Source organism: Neopelma chrysocephalum, unplaced genomic scaffold (genome assembly GCF_003984885.1).
Source record: "Neopelma chrysocephalum unplaced genomic scaffold, ASM398488v2 Primary Assembly neopelma1_43, whole genome shotgun sequence".
Taxonomy (NCBI): Eukaryota; Metazoa; Chordata; class Aves; order Passeriformes; family Pipridae; genus Neopelma; species Neopelma chrysocephalum.
The window spans coordinates 8235884-8256493 of NW_020897702.1; the positions used below are offsets into that span (position 1 = coordinate 8235884).

At 36.8% G+C, this 20610-nt stretch overlaps 1 protein-coding gene across 2 annotated transcripts in view; it reads right to left on the reverse strand.

The window, feature by feature from the left end:
* The window catches only part of RNF17 (ring finger protein 17), a 41363-nt gene that overhangs the window by 14899 nt on the left and 5854 nt on the right, over positions 1–20610 (reverse strand). The window contains exons 8-23 of one of the 2 annotated variants that reach the window (XM_027677245.1): positions 19277–19374; positions 18284–18455; positions 16869–16945; positions 14576–14650; positions 13482–13573; positions 11723–11884; positions 10644–10833; positions 10034–10199; positions 8571–8761; positions 7896–8034; positions 7273–7420; positions 6473–6588; positions 5792–5912; positions 4937–5054; positions 1515–1736; positions 421–571 (exon numbers count right to left, since the gene is read on the reverse strand). In XM_027677245.1, the coding sequence (XP_027533046.1) occupies positions 421–571; positions 1515–1736; positions 4937–5054; positions 5792–5912; positions 6473–6588; positions 7273–7420; positions 7896–8034; positions 8571–8761; positions 10034–10199; positions 10644–10833; positions 11723–11884; positions 13482–13573; positions 14576–14650; positions 16869–16945; positions 18284–18455; positions 19277–19374 (2238 nt within the window). The remainder of the gene's footprint in view (positions 1–420; positions 572–1514; positions 1737–4936; positions 5055–5791; positions 5913–6472; positions 6589–7272; positions 7421–7895; positions 8035–8570; positions 8762–10033; positions 10200–10643; positions 10834–11722; positions 11885–13481; positions 13574–14575; positions 14651–16868; positions 16946–18283; positions 18456–19276; positions 19375–20610) is intronic. The other variant, XM_027677246.1, reaches the window with a different exon arrangement.

Here is a 20610-nt window from a genome sequence, read left to right on the forward strand (position 1 = left end):
GGTTCAAGTAATAGCATGACTACATGTTTCTGTGGTGTTGCACGTGGTTCAACTGGCACCGTCTTTTAACAAGGATTGTTAAGTTTGAATTACTGTGACCTTCAGTTTCACACACCTTCTGGAATCTAATCCAAATTATTAAGACTATAGCTTGAGAATCTGAACCATGTTCCAAAATTTAGTGTAAACATACAGGAAGTCTATCTCCTGAGCCTTCCTCAACTACCAGGTTCCCTGCTAAAGGCATTTGAGCTTTGATGAGACAGTCAACTTACTTGCAGCAACGTACAACTTAACTCTCCAGAAAAGCAAGAGACCATATGAGAAAATATTAACACAGAAGTAAGAAGCAAAGATATGACCTTATTTTAATCACTGAATGCTTACAAGTTTAGAAGTGAAAGCATGAAATCTGTTTACCTCTGCCCTTGTTTCAGAGACAATCCTCTTTATTTGACCTCTTTGCCACTGTCCCACATCATGAATGTAAACAGCACAGTGCATACTACTTTCCCACTTCACAGACTGTGGCTGGGATTCTTTGTAAATGGAAGCCATCTCCTCCTGTAAACTAACATTCAAAAGACACTTTTCTAGTGGTAAAATTTTACAGAATGAATAAAGGGCTTATTGAGTCAATCACTGTTTAACTAGCATACAGTAAAATTTCAGCAGTTGTTTAACAGACACACAGTATTGTAGTTTTTCTTCATGACACAGAAATACATGAAATGGGAGCTACAAAACACATGCACGCTCATTAAAATTCTGTAAACCTACCATGTTTTCTTAAACCATGGAATTAATTTGAGCGATCCTGACCACATTATATAGCACTATTTGAAAGATTCAGTGTTTTCTCTTGACAGCTTGAGAGCATGGTGCTCATTTAGTGTCATGACTAATTAAATGGAACTCTAGGTAGTTACAACCAAGAAGGTAAAAAGATAAATAAGAAAATAAGCAACTTACAGTAACTTACAACATGTCCACTTAACTGTCTTCAAACAGTAGGCACTACTACCTAAATGTTACCTAAATATCTACCAAAAGGTGGCTGATACACTATGTCTAGAAATTTTCTTCAAACTTCCTAACAGTTTACTGGAATCATGATGAAAAAAATTACTACTACTATAGTAATTCTATGACTTAGGATACTGGTATTATTTAACCAGACTTCTAATGAAGGAATGGGAAAGAGAAAAGAAAGGCTGAATCTTTTTGTTCTTTCTGGACAGTGTTGTATTGGCCCCAAAACTTACTACATTAAAACTGATTTGAAATAGGAGTAAAATGACGTACTTAATTAGGAATCAGAAGTATTAATAAACTACAACATAGCGCCAACCTGTCTTTTGTTCCTATACTTTCCTCAACAAAGCAACATAAGTCAGCAGTTTTCAAAAAGTACAGTGTCAAATGCAACTCTATTCAAAATTTGTTCTAACTATACCTCACCACTCTGTAGTCAGAACATTTTAACTCAAGAACAGTTCTTTGAATTTTAGTACCTTTTCAGTATACTTTCTGATGACAGCAATTGTACAAAAATTTTACTAGGAGACGCAATGTGACTAATTCTCCCATGTATCTCTTTGTTAGAAACCAATCTGAAATGTCCTTCATCCACAGGTTCCATGTCTATAGGACTTAAAACTTCCAAGCTTTTAGGATTTTCTTCTAGAGGATCATCCCATATTTCATTGGGCCCTACTGCAGTACTTCTGGTGTACCTGTAAAGAGCACAAAATAATTAGAATGGAAAGTTTAAACACATTTTAAACAAAGTGAAAATCGCTCGATAATCCCATTTTGACATGACAGGAATCATGACTTTAAAAAGCAGAAAAAAATCCCGACAAAAGACAAACATTTATAAATGCTATTTGTGAAACTCTCATGATAGTAACACTTCTTTCTCCTTCGGAAAGTTTCGTTGCACGAATGCATGGAAACACCACGGGTTCCAGGCTGCCAGTGAAAACTGAACCCCAATGTTTGTGTCTGGCTTAAAAGATATCAAATTACCAGGATCATGCTTCTCTAAAGCAATGTTGCCCCTGAGTAAAAGCTGCAACATTCAATTCCTACAATGTGTACATAATTCCTTTCAGAAGTAAAGAATGTTAACATTAGCAAAACATTTACCTTTCTAGCATTCCCTAAGGATAAAAATACAACATTAACTGGTGCTAGTACTTTCCTAAGTAGAGTGTTAGATGAAGTACAGTCATGGCAATACCTTGACAAAAGCTTGTTTAAAAGCCCAGCAGCAATCAAGACTTGCCTGCTGTGTATTTTGAGCCACAGCCCACCATAGTACAAGTCTGCATGGATTGTGCCACCTAGAGATTGTAACAGACTGCAGTCTGAAGAAACATCCTTTAATGCAAAAGAACTGGTTTCTTGCAAATATCATTGAAGGAGACAGCAAGCCTGAGTTTAACTGCTGGCCATTACTGGGCCTCTGAGAGGAAATTATTTTCTCTCTTTAGAGACCTAACCACCTGTCTTCTCCTTCAGGAGAAGAAAGAGAAGTGCTCTGTCAGAGAGAAAATTCCTTTGTATTTAAGTATTGAATCATCCACTACATAGGTAGTTTATGCAAACCTTCCTGATGCAGGTATTTGGAAATTGCTGGGTAAAACAGTTAACCTGCAGAACCAGGAAAGAAATGCACACCACAGCTCAGAAATATGCTTACCTTGCGAACAACTAGTCTGAACTATGAAATGCACAGAGACAATCTGCCACAGAGAGTTCTCCCAAGTGGAATACATGTTACATGCCTTACAATCCCCTTTCTAGTAACTCCACAACAGCATTATAATCACAGATCCCTCAGGAAAAAGACTATCAATTTGGAATGGACTTCAGACTCCAAGGTTTCATTCTGGAATTCTGTATGGTCTACCTCCTGTCCCAACACAAGAGTAAGGTCACTGATGTTTGCCTATCAGCAAGTCAGCTTTAACAGAGCACTGTGTTCTCCTGCTTACATTATGCTAGTTTAGAGGAGACTTGGATATCCCTCAACAGCATTAAACGTGGAAGGTAGTCACACCACAAGCGTGACTCTAAATGACCTACAGTAGGTTTACATTATCTGGTCTTGCCTTTTCGCAGACATTCATCTTCACAAATGGGAAATTCAGTGAGAAAGAGTGACAAATGATCTCTGAACAGCTAGATACCCACATACATTGGAAAACAAAGCAAGCCAGAAGCCCCCACAAAACACTCCTTTGCCCCTGCTCCCCAACAGGAACATAATTCCAACCAAAAAACATGGTGCACTAGCTGTTATGTTGGTAGTTGGGAACAGGGGCTGAAGGGGCGACCTGTGACAGGAGAGGCCATGTGCTGCTCCATGGCAGACCCAGCTCTGCAACACCCCCTCCACAGGGCAGGGCTGAGCACATCCTCCAGTGAAGCTGATGGCACTGCTAATTTAATGAAGAGCAGAAAACACCAAGGAGAGAGAGAGGAGGAACTGAAGAGACAACATAGGGAACCCCAAGATCCTGAGAACAGAAGGTATTTTGTGAGGCAAGAGGTCCACTCCTGAGGGACAGAGGCCTGTAGAGGGTCCATACTGAAGCACAGGATGAAAAGAAGGAAGGAGCAATGTTGATAAACTGCTGTGCCCTGAACCCAACCCCCTTCACTGCTCACTGCCTCCCTGAAGAGACTGACTGTAACCTGAGTGTAGGAGGGGGACAAGAGGTGCTTGGAGCAAATTTGATCCAGGGGAAGGGGGAGGGTAGGTGCTCTAGATGTTTGTCTTTTGTGTACCAATACCTGAATCAGAAATCAAACAATTATGCTAATTAGTGATAACTAGTTAAATTAACTCTGTTATGCCTGCAACAGTACTTGGTAAGCAATTTCTCTGCCTTCATTTTGACCCGAGTTTTCTTGCTCCTGCTTCTTTCATTTTCTCCCCAGTCAAACCAAAGGAGAAGTGCGTAAGTGATGAAAAAAAATCAACATTAGTCAAGTTACCAGTGTTACACAGTAACTTATGTTAAAATTATATACCCTTGATTGAAGGCTGGAAGCAGCCATCTAAGTATAGATGCAACACAACAAAATACCTTAGTGACAGTGAGAAAACAACTCAGCTGTTCAGGTTTAAATAAAGCTGCTTAACATTACAAAAATCTTACTAAAAATTGTGGCTGTGACAAATACAAGAATTAAGCGTTACTACGATTCAGTTGTATTTCTGAGTTAAGAGATGAAAATCCACTTAAATGCTTCCTCCTGAAAAAAGCAAATACAGGAATTTCCTTTTGGAATAAAAACTTCCTTTTGAACAATCTATTTCCATCAGTATTCAAACATTATTAATGGAAGAATAATCGTAGATTTTCATGAATACAGCCCAGAGATTATCTTGTATGAAAAGCCAGCAAATTAAATGCAATAATGTTATATCCTTATGAGCCTCATTATCCCCCACACACTTCCCAACTCTGCTGTCTTCCCAACTCTTCCTGTCGCTATCATAGCTGAAGAAACACCAAAGTGCTTTTTAGTAACAGACCTTCCAAAGAGATGACTTACCTTAGGTGCAGGTTACACACACACATTTCTTTTCTTACTACAGGGGAATGGGAACCTTAACAATGAACACTTTGGGAAGATCTGGCACTTAAGGACAGTACAAGTATGATGAAAACATTTGATCTCCAACTTTTCAATCAATTACAACTTCAACACATTATGTTAGTCAAGACTAAGTTGAGAATTCAACTATCAAGCTGCAGAGTTACACTCTAACTTAAATCAGCTGATAAATGTGATTTGTACATTCACTTATCACAAATGTGGTAAATTCCAGCCACTGGAGGTGACATACAGAGGCCAGTAATTTTGATACACAAATTCAGTATTTCCAAATATTTTAAGTCGTGTACAGTGTATTTACCCAGGTATGTAGGATGCTAGGTCTTCTTCAACCAGCTGGCAGTTAATACTAAACTTTCTCCCATTATTTGCAGAGGAATTGAAGAGTTCAACAGATAAGATGCTGTTATCTAAAATTTCTGTGAATTAATAATATAAACATAGTTAGTGCCTATCAATGACAGTATAAAAACTACTTGTTTTAGAGGTACAATAAATGGTACTAGAAGACAGAATTTTGTAAAATTACATTTGATATATAAAATAATTAATTCTGAACACCAACAATATGTAGAGGCTTAGCTCTGCACATATCTAAAATTCATTGAAAATGTAACAATCATTACAAAATACTGTTGTACAAAGAAACCAACTGCTACATTTAATTCTATTTATGCCATGAGTTCCTAACCAACATTCCATAGGGGCTGAAAAGTAACAAGTGGTATGTGAACAATAAACAGTATTAAGAAAAATCCTACTAAGGCATGTATGTGTTATCTGAAATTCCTTTTTTTCTGGGGGCAATGTTTTAGAGTGGCAGCATTCACAGTCCCAGCTACCAATGATGTTAGGAAGTGTCAAGAATAGCTAGTACTTATGGAAACAAGCTCATGTGAATGCACCAGAATACTTTTATCACCTAATGCTGGCGCGGTCTGTAAGAGAAGACAAACAGAGCTTTGGTCAGTTGTCACATTTGTTACATCTCCCCCAGTTAGTTCACGTTTAGACATACTCACTCCAGGGTACCTCCAACATGTATGAACATAAGCATCTCAAATAAATACTATTTCAAATATGAAAGTGCATGTTTCTACATTTAAGTCAACTTAATAATACGTACAGAAAGATTAATACACTCTTGATAACTTACCAATTACCGAACACAGCATAAGTTTATCTTCAGTAATTTCTTCAAATCTTCTCTTGGCTTCTCTGTTCCACTCATTTGTCCCTTTAAAAGGCTCAATACAAGCCAGTCTACACCTGACTGCCTGAGGAATAACCCAAAATTATGCATCCAATATCACATATGGATCAGGATCATCTCATTACAACTGTATCACAGACTTTGCTTTGCATTCATACAAGACTGCATGACCTTGGCTTCTGGTTCCACGTTACCACTACATGCTTTAGTTTAAAAGGATCCCTCTCTTCCCAGTAGCTGAGCGTGAACCTCAAATTCAGATACATGCTTGCTGAAATAGAAAGAGTTTACTTCTCCTTGCCTTATCAATGCTTACTTGCAACAGGATAAAGCTGCAAGAGCAACCTCATTTCTAATACTCTTACCTTCTGAATGCTTGACTTTCCAATCCTGTGTTCATTCATGTTTCAAAGAATTCTAAATCCTTAAAAATTATTTTACTTAAAAAGCAAAGATGTACACCCAAAACATATTAAGTCAGTCACATCATAAACCCCAGCAAAAAGGAAGTTGCTTAACTATTTATGTTATCTATTTCAAAACGTGAGCAACCCTCTATTTCCCTTTTCATTCACTGAGATTCTACTAATTTCTAGTGTTTAATCCAGGCAAGCACTTATTTACCTTTTCCGGAAAGCTCAGAAACTCCTCTTTTACTCTGCGTATGTCTTTATGAGGTAAGTTAGCAGTGTTGCCGTAGTCAACATACTTTACTGTAACTTCTTGACAACTTGGCAGCCCTTCAAGAAAAATAACCCAAGTTATTAGAACAAAAAAAAAATAGTTATCTGATGCAAGTTAAAGCACCAGAATTTCAGAGCAAAACTGAAATTTCCCACCATATATTCATTCACACAGTATAAAAGTTCAATATAAAATTTTCTTTAAGGGCCAGCCATTTCAGGTTCCTGAAGTGACAGTGTTGGCATTTTGGTCCCCTAACCTCTCTATGAGACACTGGCACACTAAACACATGCCCAGCAGACATGTAAGCATACAGACATGCTACGTTGCCCATACAGGCAACACAGAGGACAGCACAAGCACATCCCCCCTCCATCCCCTTTGGAATTACTACAGAGAATTATTAACCAACACTACATACACTCATGGGCTGGCTATAATAGCCAAATCTGTAGTTCAAACTGTAATAGTAAGTGAAATATTATTTAAAATAATTATATCGTAGAATTTCAACAGTCTCTACAGAATGAAGTATGCTGCTTCTTTTTATAAAAAAAAAAAGCAGATGCATAACCAGTCTATTAATAGCAAAAGAATATGAATCAATATTGCTGACTTTATGCTTATGCTTAGGAAAAACAATGGCTATTTGTTACTGTTTATATCCAGCGTGTGACTCCGATTTAGTTGCACAACTGATTTTGCAACCCAGCATTAGAGTGAAAGAATCAATACCTCACCTACAATCTGTGCTCTGTACCAATTCCCATCCTCTTGTTTTGCAATACAAGCTTGGCCTTCAACTGGGCAGAAAATTTCTGAGTTTTCTCCATAGTCATGTTTATATAACTCCTGAATTTTCTCTGGAAAAGATTCCAGGCTTTCTCTCTAAAATAAAATAAAGACCCCAAAACATATATACATACCTGATGTTCTTTTTTCATGGCATTTTTGCTCTTTAAAGGGATATTTTTTTCTAGTAGTGTACTTTCTCCTCATCTTCCTCACAAAATTAAAAAGTGGTTCTGAATACATGAAGTGAATTAAAGAGCCTAACAATTGCTGAGTATTGCCCTGTTCAGTCACCATTCTAAACAGTAAAACACTACATACACACATAGGAATTAACCATGTAACATAATTGGCAAAAAATGTCAACTTTCCGGGATTCTAAGAACTCCTGGAATTAACCTAGGACCAAACTAGGATTGTAGGAATTAATATTATCTGTTAATTCTAGGAATCCTAACACTGAGTGACAGAACTTAATGGAAGTTACAGCTTATTTAGTGTGGACTACAAGAAGCTCAACATTAAAATGTCTGTTCAGTTTTATTTAAAAAGACTTTATTTCTAAACTTACCAACTGGAGGTAGAAATCACTTGGACTATTAATGTGACAAACTACTACAAAGACTTCTTCTCCTTCTTGTGGAATATTAGGTGGACTGTAGTGCAAGATGGTATTATTTTCTAATTGACTGGGAAGCTGTAGTCTAAACCTAAGGTAAACAAAATGAAATCTGGAATAAATTCAGTTAAAATTAACTGAGAAGGAATCCTTTTATATTCATAAAAACCCCTCCCAAAATGGTCTTATAAAAGTTACTTGATTCACGTTTATATCTATAGCTTAAACTTTCCTTCTTGAAGTTGGTACAGTCCATTGTCTCTATCTTGTCCCATCACAAATGTAACATATGAAGAATGATATATGATATATGGCAGCTGGCTCCTAAAAAGCATTTATTTGGGATGCAGTAGTGTACCATTTACATTGTAAAAGAAAATAAAGTAAAAGGTGAGATTCCACTACACACTGACAAACCATTTTCTTTCAGATTTCCTTTTCCTCAAAAGAAAAAGCAATTAACTGAGGAACACAAATGCAGTAAAAAAAATTATCATTCACTGCTCCAGTCACCATAACTAGTTATGCTTAAAATAAACAATGACCCTTCTCTGTGTGCTTCACTTTGCAAGCATTATTCCATTATCAATTATAGCACAGGAACATTAACTAAAGGAAAACACGTACCTTGCCAAATCTAAGAAAACTAATGCATCCTTGAGAGACACTGGTATGTTACTGCTTGATTCATTGAATGGAGGTTTTCTCAAATCCACAATGAGAACACCATCCTCTTCTCTAAATACGATCATTGAAACAACTTTATTATTTACCAGTTCTAAAAATTTTTTCTTTGCTTCCTCTCCCCAACCTTCACCCTGTGTTAGAAAGAAAAAGTTATGAAGATGTCAGAGAATGTTAAAACAAAAAATACAAATAGTAATTAAAAATAAAATACAAGTAAGAAGGCACAGATGAAATACTGAACACAGTTAGACTGTCTAGTCTGTAGCTAGGACAGCACTAAATAAAATTCTTTATGATGGATTAATAAGTGTATTTAAGTGTGTAAAACTGAGTCAGATCAAAGGGCTGCAGTTTCCAGTATGTTTCCTCCGAAGATTCAAGTTTTAATCCCCTCTGGTTGTTCTGATAGATCAACTAGAATTGTCTTATGCTCTTTCATTTCATGACTTACATTTCTGCTCTCCCAATTCATGTGAAAGGTTATTATCTTCTTATGTCTTTACTTAAATGTACAACATACTTTAGGCAATTTACACATTCCTCCTCTCCACAGCATCCTGTATGATGTTTTGTCTACTTCAAAGCCTGTCAGAATTTATTTCTCTGGGATCACGTTAATGCATTTCTCATTTGATACTGCAAGTCTGAGACTTTTAGGTGTGAAGAAAATGAAAGCACATATAAGGAAGGCATTTTACCCACATTTGTGAAAATTATTCCAGATCTTTCCTATTTGAAGTTATTTCAGTCAACATCACACCGCTAAAAAAACCCCCAAACTGACCAGCAGTGATACTGTCAGAAACACACAGCTGTATTGGACATAACTCATTCCCATGTGAATGTGGCAAAAATAAAGGAAACCTAATAATACTGGAGAAAATAATGCTGCAATATATATCCTCTTCTTTGTAATGGAATAAAGACTGACAGTACTTTCCTTGTTATTACACCAAAAGAGAACAAACCCTTTTCAATAGGCGGCAAAAAATTTTAAGAAAAGGACAATCCCTGAAAAGATTCTCTTAAAAATTCTGAAGCCATTTCTTCTTTGGATGATTTTTGAAAGTTACTACTTGCATAACATTACCAGACAGACATGAAATAAAAGTATCAGTTCTGAAATTTGTTTTTCAGTTTGACAAAAGAACATGTCTAAATTAAGAGTAGTGAGATTTAAGCCCAAAATACGTATTTGTAAACCCAGAGGCTTTTTAAGACAGACTGCTATAAGCTCGTTTCCTTTCCAATGAAAGGAATGCAACCCATCTATATACATCTGCACTCTCAAATTTAATTCTGTTTATAGTAGCATAAAGTAATTTTAAATTACGTATTTAAGTTCTTTAGTATAAATCTTAAGGAAAAAAGATCCTGAAATACTTCAAGCGGCTTGTACTTACTGTATTTTTGGGAACAACATCCTTCAATGAACACCGTACTGCTAAAGGAGGAACAGCTGCAAGTTCTGCCTCAATACGCTGATCAGACTTCCTTACAAACAGACAAATGTCATCTGTTTCAATAGTTTGCAGAGCAGCAGGATCAGGCCTTTCAGTGGGATCATATCTAATGTTCAATGGGAATAAACGCAGTACGAACTTAAAAAACCAAACCCGACACCTGAAAAGCCCCAAATCAAACCCCAGACTTACAACAGAGGTCGTTATTGCAGTACTTGGCATAATGTTATGTCAATGAAATAGAACTAGAAAGTCTCAATGAAATAATTTTTTTTTTTCTTTTTTTAAGCATTGAGGACTCACATGTTCTCTTTTATAACACAAGTCTAAGTTAAATATTTTAATATATGAAGGTTGGTACACTTGTACTTAAATACACTGCCACTTTTTCTGTGGGAAATATGTATGTAGAGGATATTAGTGTCAGTTGGGTATCTGGTTATCTGTTTGCGTGAAGCTGAGGAAGGACTTGTTTCTCAGTAGAGATCTTCTTGAGTAACAACATTTAAGGACAACAACTGCAGACAAAAACCTCTCTCTGAAAACATACCCTGAGAAAGTTAAAACTATACAGCTTCCAACATCAATCAGGAATATTTTCAGCAATGCAACATCACACACTCTGTATCTTATTGGACCACAAGGTTTCCTCTGATTTTTACTTTCTAGGGGAATTAGTTCAGTGATAGTTCCGCGGCACCACATTCCAGTTTCCTTACTCTTAATAAAAGTTCTAGCACCTATATGGAAGCAAATAAAAAGGGCTAAATTAAGTATTTTTAAGTATTTCACACTAGAACTATTACTACAGTTGTACATAATATTCCATTGTTCCCATCCTCCACACACATAGTAAAAGTGCTATTGTTAAAATAAAGACAGACAGTAAAAACCTTGTCTCAAGAGCCTCCACCTTCATTTACACGTGTTCATAAGGCTAGGAAGTGTTTGGCTTGTATTAAGAAGTCATTTCTGGCAAACTTTCTTTACCTCTTAGTAAAGTGGCAAAAAAACATTGATATATAAGGTTATGATATACTTTTCATCAGTTTTCTAAACACATTCTAGAAGTGGGCAACATTATCAACATGTGGATTAGAAAATAATTTTAGTGATTTAGCAACATATTTTTACTCCTAGAATGGTTTCTATTAAGTGAATTTAAAACAAAAATCATATATCCACTAGAAGGGAATGTTGCTTGCATGATAGAAGCCGATTTACTGAAATAATTAAAGAACTAGGCTCATCATTACAAGCTGTATACTGAAAAAGCTACCAGTTAACCATTACCATCTAATGCTGGAAAACATGAAGTTCGCACCCAGGTGTTTCAACTGCTCTGGTTACTCAATGCACTCAGTTTGTTGAGGTTGAGAAGAACGGCAGTTTTTTTTTAATTCTACTGGTTTTGTTTATAGGTTTTAATCACCAAATCACAATGTTTGTGAGAAACGTGTACAATGTTTCTCTAAAACAATTAATTGTAGATTCCAGAACATATAAGGACTGCTTTACTATGTAAAGGGGCAGGGAAGAGGAAAATAAAAAAAAGAGCATGATACTAAGGAATGCATATTGCAGGGTAGTATTTTAAGCCATGAAGACCCCTAAAAATTAACCATTTACCTAATTCCAAAATGTCTGAAGGCCAGAGATACGAACTCTTATTACAACAGAAGTTTTCCAATTTCTTCTCCAAAGCCAAAGCTTCTTTCCTCTGTGAGTATCTCCGAATATAGAAATGGCTTGGATTTATAACATGGCTTACCAACACTAATTCTGTCAAACCTGAGTAAGACATAAAACAAGTTATCAAACAGCCTCCAAGTGACTCCAACAGATATCATCAGACATACAATTTGGCTGATGTTGCATTAATCATAACAACATCACCTCAAACAGATTTTAACCTGACAAGTCTGCTCACACTTGTTTCAAACTATTACCATGTTTGCTTTCTGATGAAATTGCTCTTTTGAACTACTTCCCTCATACTACCCTGCAAAACAAAAGGCTTCCGTCACTGCTCACAAAGTGGTATTAATTTAACTCGGAATTTAAGTAGGTAATTCAGAGTCTGTATTCCAACAGAGAAATAGGAAGCTTCTAGAAAGCAAATTAGAGATTAAGACTGCTACCTTTAAGAATAGGTATAGAGACTTTTGTACAGTTAATCAGTGTTAATGTATGAAGATCAGGGAAAGGCCTAAAGCTAGCAAAGAGATGACCCTATGTAAGACAGTACTTGTGACTAAGCATCCAAATCCTTTGTACTGCAGGTACCTCTGTCCACTGGTGATACAAAAGGCAGATTTCTTTTTCTGAAGCCACTCAAAGGTCAGAGGGTTAATGGGTCAGAGGGTTTTAGAAGCCAGCAACCCAATTCTTATACCACAAAGCTTCCTGCAAAGGGTGGACATCATAATCTAAATTCAATGTCAGCTGCATGACCGATCAAGGCACACCAGACACATAGATCTGCAGCATCCTTGAGCACTGCCACCTCTGCGCCTATCTCTGAACTCTAACAGATCATAGGCAAAGGACTATAAAGAGCATGGCATCTGAAACCCTCTGCGAAGGTATACAGGACTGTGCTTCCAAGTTTAGGAAATGCAGCCTCCAGAACAAATGCAAGATCACTCCTGGGCTTTTCTACTGGATAAGATGGTATCTGAATGACTTCAAAGATTTCAACAACAGGTACACAAACTGGTCTGGATCACCCATGGTCACGATCTCTGATGATGTGATGAGTCACTTACCTCGTCTTACATGTAAAATCATAAAATCATTATGGTTGGAAAAGACCTCTGAGACCCTGAGCACCTCCTGGACACCAGCCTGGTAGGCTCTGCTGGACTTGCTCTAGTAGGACAGTGATTTTTCAGTACTCCACTGTCCAATACTGGACACAATACTCCAGATTCAGTCCCCCAAGAGCCTAACAGAGGGGAAAAATCCCTCCATGGACCTGTTAGCTACACTCTAACTAGTACAGTCTAGGGAAAACCTGACAAGCTGAGGAACCTAATTGTTACTGACAGCTAAGGTAGGACAATGGCCTGGGAGAAGATTCAGTAAGCTGAGAGAACTGATGGAAAAGAATTTTCCAGGAGCCAATGTCAGAAACTGAGGGGGACTGCAACAACAAGTCAAAAAGAATCATCAAGGCAGATACTGGAACTCATGAGCCCTCTGAGAGAAACTGTGAGAAAGTTTTCACTAAGCTAAACAGGAGGACAAAAAAAAAAAGGTGCTTGCTCAAAGGAACTGAAACAGACATCATTAAAGAATTTGTATGAGCCAAATGTAACTACAAACACACAACATAATACAAGACACAAAAATAACATCTGAAAGCATCAGGTATTAAGAAACTTGCCTTCCAAGTCATCTTCAAGTATTTCTTCTATTATGACATCAGGCACTTCTTCTTGGTCATCGATGATAAACGTGTCTCGCCCATTACCTTTGCTATATTTAGGAAAAATTTTATTTAAAGACAAAGTAATATAATTCAGTCTGTTCCCAGAAAAGCATGAGTCAAAGCAGAGGTTTTAGCAAGAACACATCACTATGTTAAGAAAACACCTCATAAGAGCTGCTAAGAATAAACTGTGTTAAGTTTTTGAATACCAAGACAACAGTGACATGATCTCTGAAACCTAGAAAGAATTGGCACAGACGCAGCACATATTCTTGGACACAGTTCAAGTGCATGAGCTAGCCCTGCTTAGATGATCAGAAAGCACAAGTACAAATACAAACTATTTGACAAAATGTTAATAGTGTACAGATACTCTTCATCCTAATCTGTAGAACTTTCAAATATTAGAGTATGCAATAAGCCTTTCTTAACATAATCAGTTTTATCTACAACAGTCCTCACAGCAACTCTACTTTCAAGTTTTTGTCAAAGACAAAAAAAAATAAAGGGGACTAATAAAATAAAAGCAATTTAGACTGTAAATTGAAAATACTACAATTTCAGTATTTGCTGTTCATCTGAGAGATTTATTTACACTTACATGAAATAAACATCTCTATTACATGTATTATGAACATATAGACATGGTACTTAGGGACATGGTTTAGTGGTTGCCTTGGCATTGTTAGATTTACAGGTGGACTCAATGATCTCAAAGGTCTTTTCCAACCTAAGTGATTCTATGATTGTATTAGTACATGCCAAGCAAAGTTGAAAATTGCTCAGCATAAAAAAAATCTGGACAACTTAAGTGATACAGCAAAATATACTTGGGTGAAACACAAGAAAAACCAAAGTGGCAGAACTGAAACACAAATTGGACTAACTGGAACGCTGACCTAAGCATCTAAAGTTTCACTTCGATTCAGTATACTCTTAGAATTCCATAAGCATATACAATTTTTTAATTTAATCTCCAATAAATAGTTGACCATTAGAAGAACAAGTAAGTTACTGTACCTATCCTCTTTCATAAGGAAAATACTTACTTCTCTGTCATTCCCCATTTAATCTTGCCCAAATTTTCTAGCGAAGATATAATCTCGTAACTGTTCAGGAACAGGCTCAAGAGAACAAGTATTAGAGAAGGTGACATGAATATCTAAATCACTCTGACAGTTTGAGATCTATGGTATTTTTCAGAACAGTAAGAGATTAATTACATACTCCATTTTATTTCTTCCACTCCTATGAACAACAGATTTGGCTGCTCATTTATCTTCACATTCATACTTCAAAATTCTCTTGCCTTCTGCATCCTCCCTCATGCACAAAGTACTGCAACATTCACTTACTGTTTTCACACCTATATTCAGTTTAGTTCAATAAATTATTCTGCACAGCCAAAAAGAATTTTCTTTTCTTCCTGAATGAAACCATAACTAAAGTCCAAAATGTATGTTTCTGTTTATTGTTACACTAATAACTATTTTCTTGGTCAATGAAAAGTAGCAAAGCCTTTACATTTAGGTTAAGAGAACTGTAAATATAATTTCAATCAAATCCTTACCTTTAACGTCCAGTTTTAGAAACTGACAGTTTATGAAAACTGAAGTGTAAACAGTATTGAACAGTCATCTGTGCTTCTCTCCCACTGCCCCTTCAGGAACGCACCTACTCTTTGTTCTACAACGTTTTATGTCTACAGAATGTGCCTCAACTTCTGCGCACCTCATAGTTGTGATTTTTAACGCCTCTGGTGTTATTTTGGAGAGGCACAAGGTATGCAAGACCTTTATATTCATCCTTCATCAGGTCCCCTGTTTGGCTGAAGTTCTTAAAAAGTTATCCAATGCAGAAAGATGGGATTTTGCAGCGTTTTAGTTTTCTTTCAAGTTGGGACAGTTTGCCATTGTGCATTTAAATAGGCTTCTGTGAAATTCTGATTCATCAATGACATTGTGTTCAAAGTAGTGACTTGGTAGATAGGGTCTAAGTTTGGTAAAAGACCATTTTCAAGACTGCTTTATCCATATTCTAACTGAAGAACTCAACTAATGTGACAGGAGTCATCTTAATTTTTGTCTAGTATTGGAAAAACCCTCCCAGGGAAGTAGTTGAGTCACCATCCCTGAAGGCATTTGGTTGAGAGAGCTGGGGATCTTCAGCCTGGAGAGAAGGCATTGGGGAAGACCTTGTAGCACCTTCCAGAAGGAATCCCACACAGATTTTCTGATAGGGGCTGTTGCAGTCAGACAAGGGTAACGGTTTTAAACTAAGAGAACATAGATTCATACTAGACATAAATTTTTTACAGCAAGAGTGGGTAAATACCGGAACAGGTTGCCTAGAGAGGTGGTAGATGCCACATCCCCGGAAAGGTCCAAGGTCAGGATGGATAGGGCTCTGAGCAACCTGATCTCATTGAGGATGTCCTTGCTTGCTAGAGGATGTCTGGACTACATGACCTTTAAAAGGCCTCTTCCAACCCAAACCATTGTGTGATTTAAAAGACATGTAGACCTTATACTTAGGAACACAGTAAAGGTGAACTTGGTAGTGGTTAGGTTAATGGTTGGACTCAGTGATCTCAGGTGTCTTTTCCAACCTAAATGATTCTAGGATTGTATAACTGCTCATGCATGCAAGTAATCAACTTTGAGCAATATTTGCCTTTGCCTGTCAGAGTCTGATGGCACACCCTCACTCTATTCCCCAGAGTGATTCCACATCCTGACTTATAACAGGATCCCAAAAATGTTCCAAACTAGCACCATCTTTGTTCTTCACTGTTTGCAAATGTGGCCTTTACTGCAGCACTCTGACCAGCCTTATGATCAAAAGCTGCATAAGGTCAGGTGTACCACAGCTATGACCTATTTTCTTACTCACTTCTGGAATAGAAATATCTGTCACTTCCAATGAGGGCTGCACGGCAACTGGAATTTTCCACAAATTTCTTCAGACATCAGTACCCCAAAAAGCATTTAAATGTTTCCTAAAGGTCAGAAACTGAGTACTTAAAAAAAAAATTAAGCCATTATTCCCCCAATTTATTTCTACTTATAATGGAAGGAGAAAGTTTTTTTGAAGTGGCAGAAGCCTGTCAAGAATTTTTAAAATGCATGTCTATTTGTTTACATGGCAGCAAATCGTATGTGCTTTCTCCCTGATGCCTCAGATGAAAGGCTATTGCATATTGTTAGTAGGAGTTTATACTGATGTCTGAAGTAGTAGTTTTTCAGTAAACTGCAACTGAAGAAGTTCAATTTCTGCTGTTTTACTGTTGCATGAACAGTTTTTGTTTTGCCCCCCAATATATCTCCTGCTTCAGTCATTTACCTTGAAAATATTTTTTCCTTCAAACTCTTCACTCTTGAGAGCTCAGCCTCAACTGGCAACTTTAAGTCATAAATAACCTGAAATTATGAAATACAATCTTAGGTTCTACTACACAGAAAACAGATTACACAGATTCTCATGACCTACAACATGACAAAGCCAGAACATGACACCTTTAATTTTGTGGAAAAAACCCCAAGAGTTTAGCTGATAGCCAACTCTCCAATAGATCTTCTTACCTCGCCAAGAATTAATGGCTGGTATTCTGTAATGTTAGCACGTAAACTGAAGTAGAAATCAGACACTCCTTTCACTTTCAACAGGAAGAAAGTGATTTCTAAGTAAGAAGACAGGTCTATGGGAGGACAGTGGCAAGTGCCAGTTCAAAAAAGAAAAAAAAAATCACACTGGTTAGATGGAAGAAATGACAGGAGAAAAAAAAGGAAGGATTAGACTTCTGGGTCAGGTGAGAGATTCAGTTTCTTCATATGGAAAGTGATGAATGGATGCAGGGCGCATGACTCTGAAAAGTGCACTTCTTCAAAGAATGAGACAATTATTCATTCTTTCTGTCAACACAAGAGCTATAAAGGCTGCAAATTAAATAACTGTGGCACATTTTGAAAGAACAGAGAGAGTTGTTTTATATACGCCTCATTTTAAATAGTAAAATGTGAATTCACTGCCATGACATATGAACACGTACATATAATAAAACGCATATATGAACACACCCATGCATGCTGCCACAAGCTTTACAAAGGCATTCAAGGAGGTACTGCACAAGCTTATGACAGAAGGTGATAGTGTTTATTCAGTGTAGTGACCCTGATGTATCCTAGTGATTCTAAAACTGTTAACCTTCAACTTCCCATACTCACTAAATGCCCAGTTTCTTAGATGCTTCCCCAAGCATCTTCTCCTCTCTGTTGTCAGAGACAGGAGACTTCACAGGATGGATCTTTGGTCTGATACAGCATGGCAGGTAGCATGGGCTTCTATGAACAGCAGATATGATAGGGAGGAAAAATGAAAGTAAAGGCCTGGGACCAAGAGGATCAGGAGAGTGTGGCTATTAATTCTGGAGGAGTTCTCTGAGGTTTGAGAGCTCTGGAATGGAATGGGTTTGAGAGACTTCTGAACTGATGAAAACATCACCCTTTCACTGATCAGTACTGTGCCACAGTTTGCCTGTCTTCCCCCTCCATCTACTGTTTCAGACACCAAGCTCTTCAAGGCAAGAACCACCTTTTTTGCATCACATCAGTCACCAGATGTGTAAAGGTGGGGTAGGAATACAATACTGCAAAAACATCAGTACTGAAGTCAGCAAATCGAGATCACAGACACTTTCAATCCAATTTTGAATGTATTCCTTGAAAATAAATTATTTCACAGTACAAGAATGTAAGTACCTGAGCGAGATCACAACAGTTTCTTAGAGAATGTGAGAATTTTAATTCCTTCACAGTCCTAATGGCACCAATCAAGTGCTTTTTCTTCTCTTCAATGACCTCTTTAGCTTTTGCAATACTAGCACTGTAGTCGTTGATGTTCTCCATCAATTCTGCAAACAATTTCCTTTTCCTGCATTATAAAAAAAAAACTTTTCAAAATTTAATATGCACTCAGCTGTACAGATTCAAACAAACTGTAACACACAACTACCAGTCATACCACAACACAAAGTGGATACATCTCACACATCGGATCATCTTCCCCAAAGAGTGGAAAGCAGAAGCATGGGAAACACACTCCATAATTGGAGGAACAACAAAAGTTAAGAGTTCACACTGAAAAGTCACTTTTCTAGAGAAATAATTTTATCAAATGTCAGAAGCACTCTCCCATTTAAGCCCCCTGATATTTCCAAACACATTGAGCTGAAAACTAAACAACTGGATTTTACAATTCAGTCCATTAAGATACCATATCCCCTGCTTGGAGGCTCTTCTTGTAACCTAAGCTTTGACATCTCTCTCTTCCTTAAATCTGAAGATACAGATATTTTTGAAAATAAAGAAATGAAGTGTCCTTGGGCTTCTATCAGCTTGAAAATTTGCAGAAAGTGAACTGAAAAAACCAAAGTTATTCCTGCTGTTAAACTGATCCTCCACTAACGACAGTATTAAAAAAACCTTCAAAATGGAGCTTTTTAAGAAAATTACCATTATGACTATTTTTTCTTAAAGAGTAGAGTTGGCATAAGTTAGTGTTTTCCAACCATGCAAACCAGCTCCAAGATGCCACAAAGAAAGGACAAAAAAATACTGTGCAAAATTTAAACCCAGGTATTATGAAATAATGATACGAGACACTAAAATTTTAAGAATTCTTCTACCTGAATTAGGAACAGGTTCTTGATAAAAGTAGTTCACCCTTGCCAAACTACAAAACTAGATTACTACCTTGAGAGGAGAGTAATAAGTTCATCAAGAGTTCTATCTGCAGCTTCTGTAACTTTGTCTCTTTCGTGCTTCACTTTCAACTCCAAGCATTCCAGCATCTATTTTGTTCAGTATGAATAAACATGTATTTATTATTTCATTATTCACGATTTTATTCTCACATGAATTTTTTAAAATTCACAACAGAAGCAATGAATAGTAAGATGGTGATCAATACTCCACAGAAAGAGTGACACTTAAACCACTCATAGCTCATTACAGCCCTTTGTTTTCTCTAATTTCAAGTCAGCTGGCACTGTTTGGAACCTCGTTAACTGAAGCCTTTAGGTCTATGAGGCAAGAAACAGGTAGATCTTGGGCCCACTGCCTCACTTTCCTTATTTGACATTCAAGCATAGCACCATACACAGATAACTAGCACACTGAGATTTCTACTGTTTTTTAAAACTCACTGTGAGCATAAAGTGAAAATAAAATAAAAAATTCCTCCTCTGGCTAAACATCAGTTTTGTCACTATAGTTACATTTAATGAAAAGACTATGGAAAAAGATATGCAACGCTGCTTTGGCAATTCCAATCTTTGTTGAAAAGCTGTTGCAAGATCACTGTTGTACCCATGAGTTATAATATTAGAGCTGCTGAAATAGTACATTTTTACAGATACTATATCAGTAGGAATTCAATACAGCTTTGCTTAACAGACAGATTGGCCACTGCAACGAAGTAAATTAGAAAAGGAATGGAGAACAGGCTTTAAAGCATGATTACTAGAACTAAGCTTTTGAATCATTAAATACTTATATACCCGTGTATCCTACAATACAAAAAAAAATGTAAATAAGTGGCAAACACAGAACTGCAAGTTTTTCTACAGCACATTTAATAAGAGTTAAAGTTTAAATAATTATCACTGATGAAGTTCAAAAGTTACTCAAAACCTGATAACAGCATTATCTGGTATTTTAGGATTCTTCCTATGTTTTATACTGTGCATAAAAATGTATTACTTGATTTACATATTTTTGCATATTCTGTCCATTATCTTTTTTACTCCTGTTGCCCATATAGTTTCTTTTCTGTCTTTAAATCCAGAAAGAAGCACAGTAGAAGCAGAAAGTTAGCATAGTTGCTAGAGCAAAAACAAATGCTGAATTTTACCCTGATCCAAGAAAATACAAACTTAGTATTTAAAGATTGGCTTCATATGGTTCTGCTAAATATTCGTATTGACATATTAACTTTAAATTATCTTGTGTACTCCCTTACAGACTACTCTAGGCTACAGCCTGGAGTTTAAGGCTGCATATTCACAGAAATAGCATGAACGGTTGAT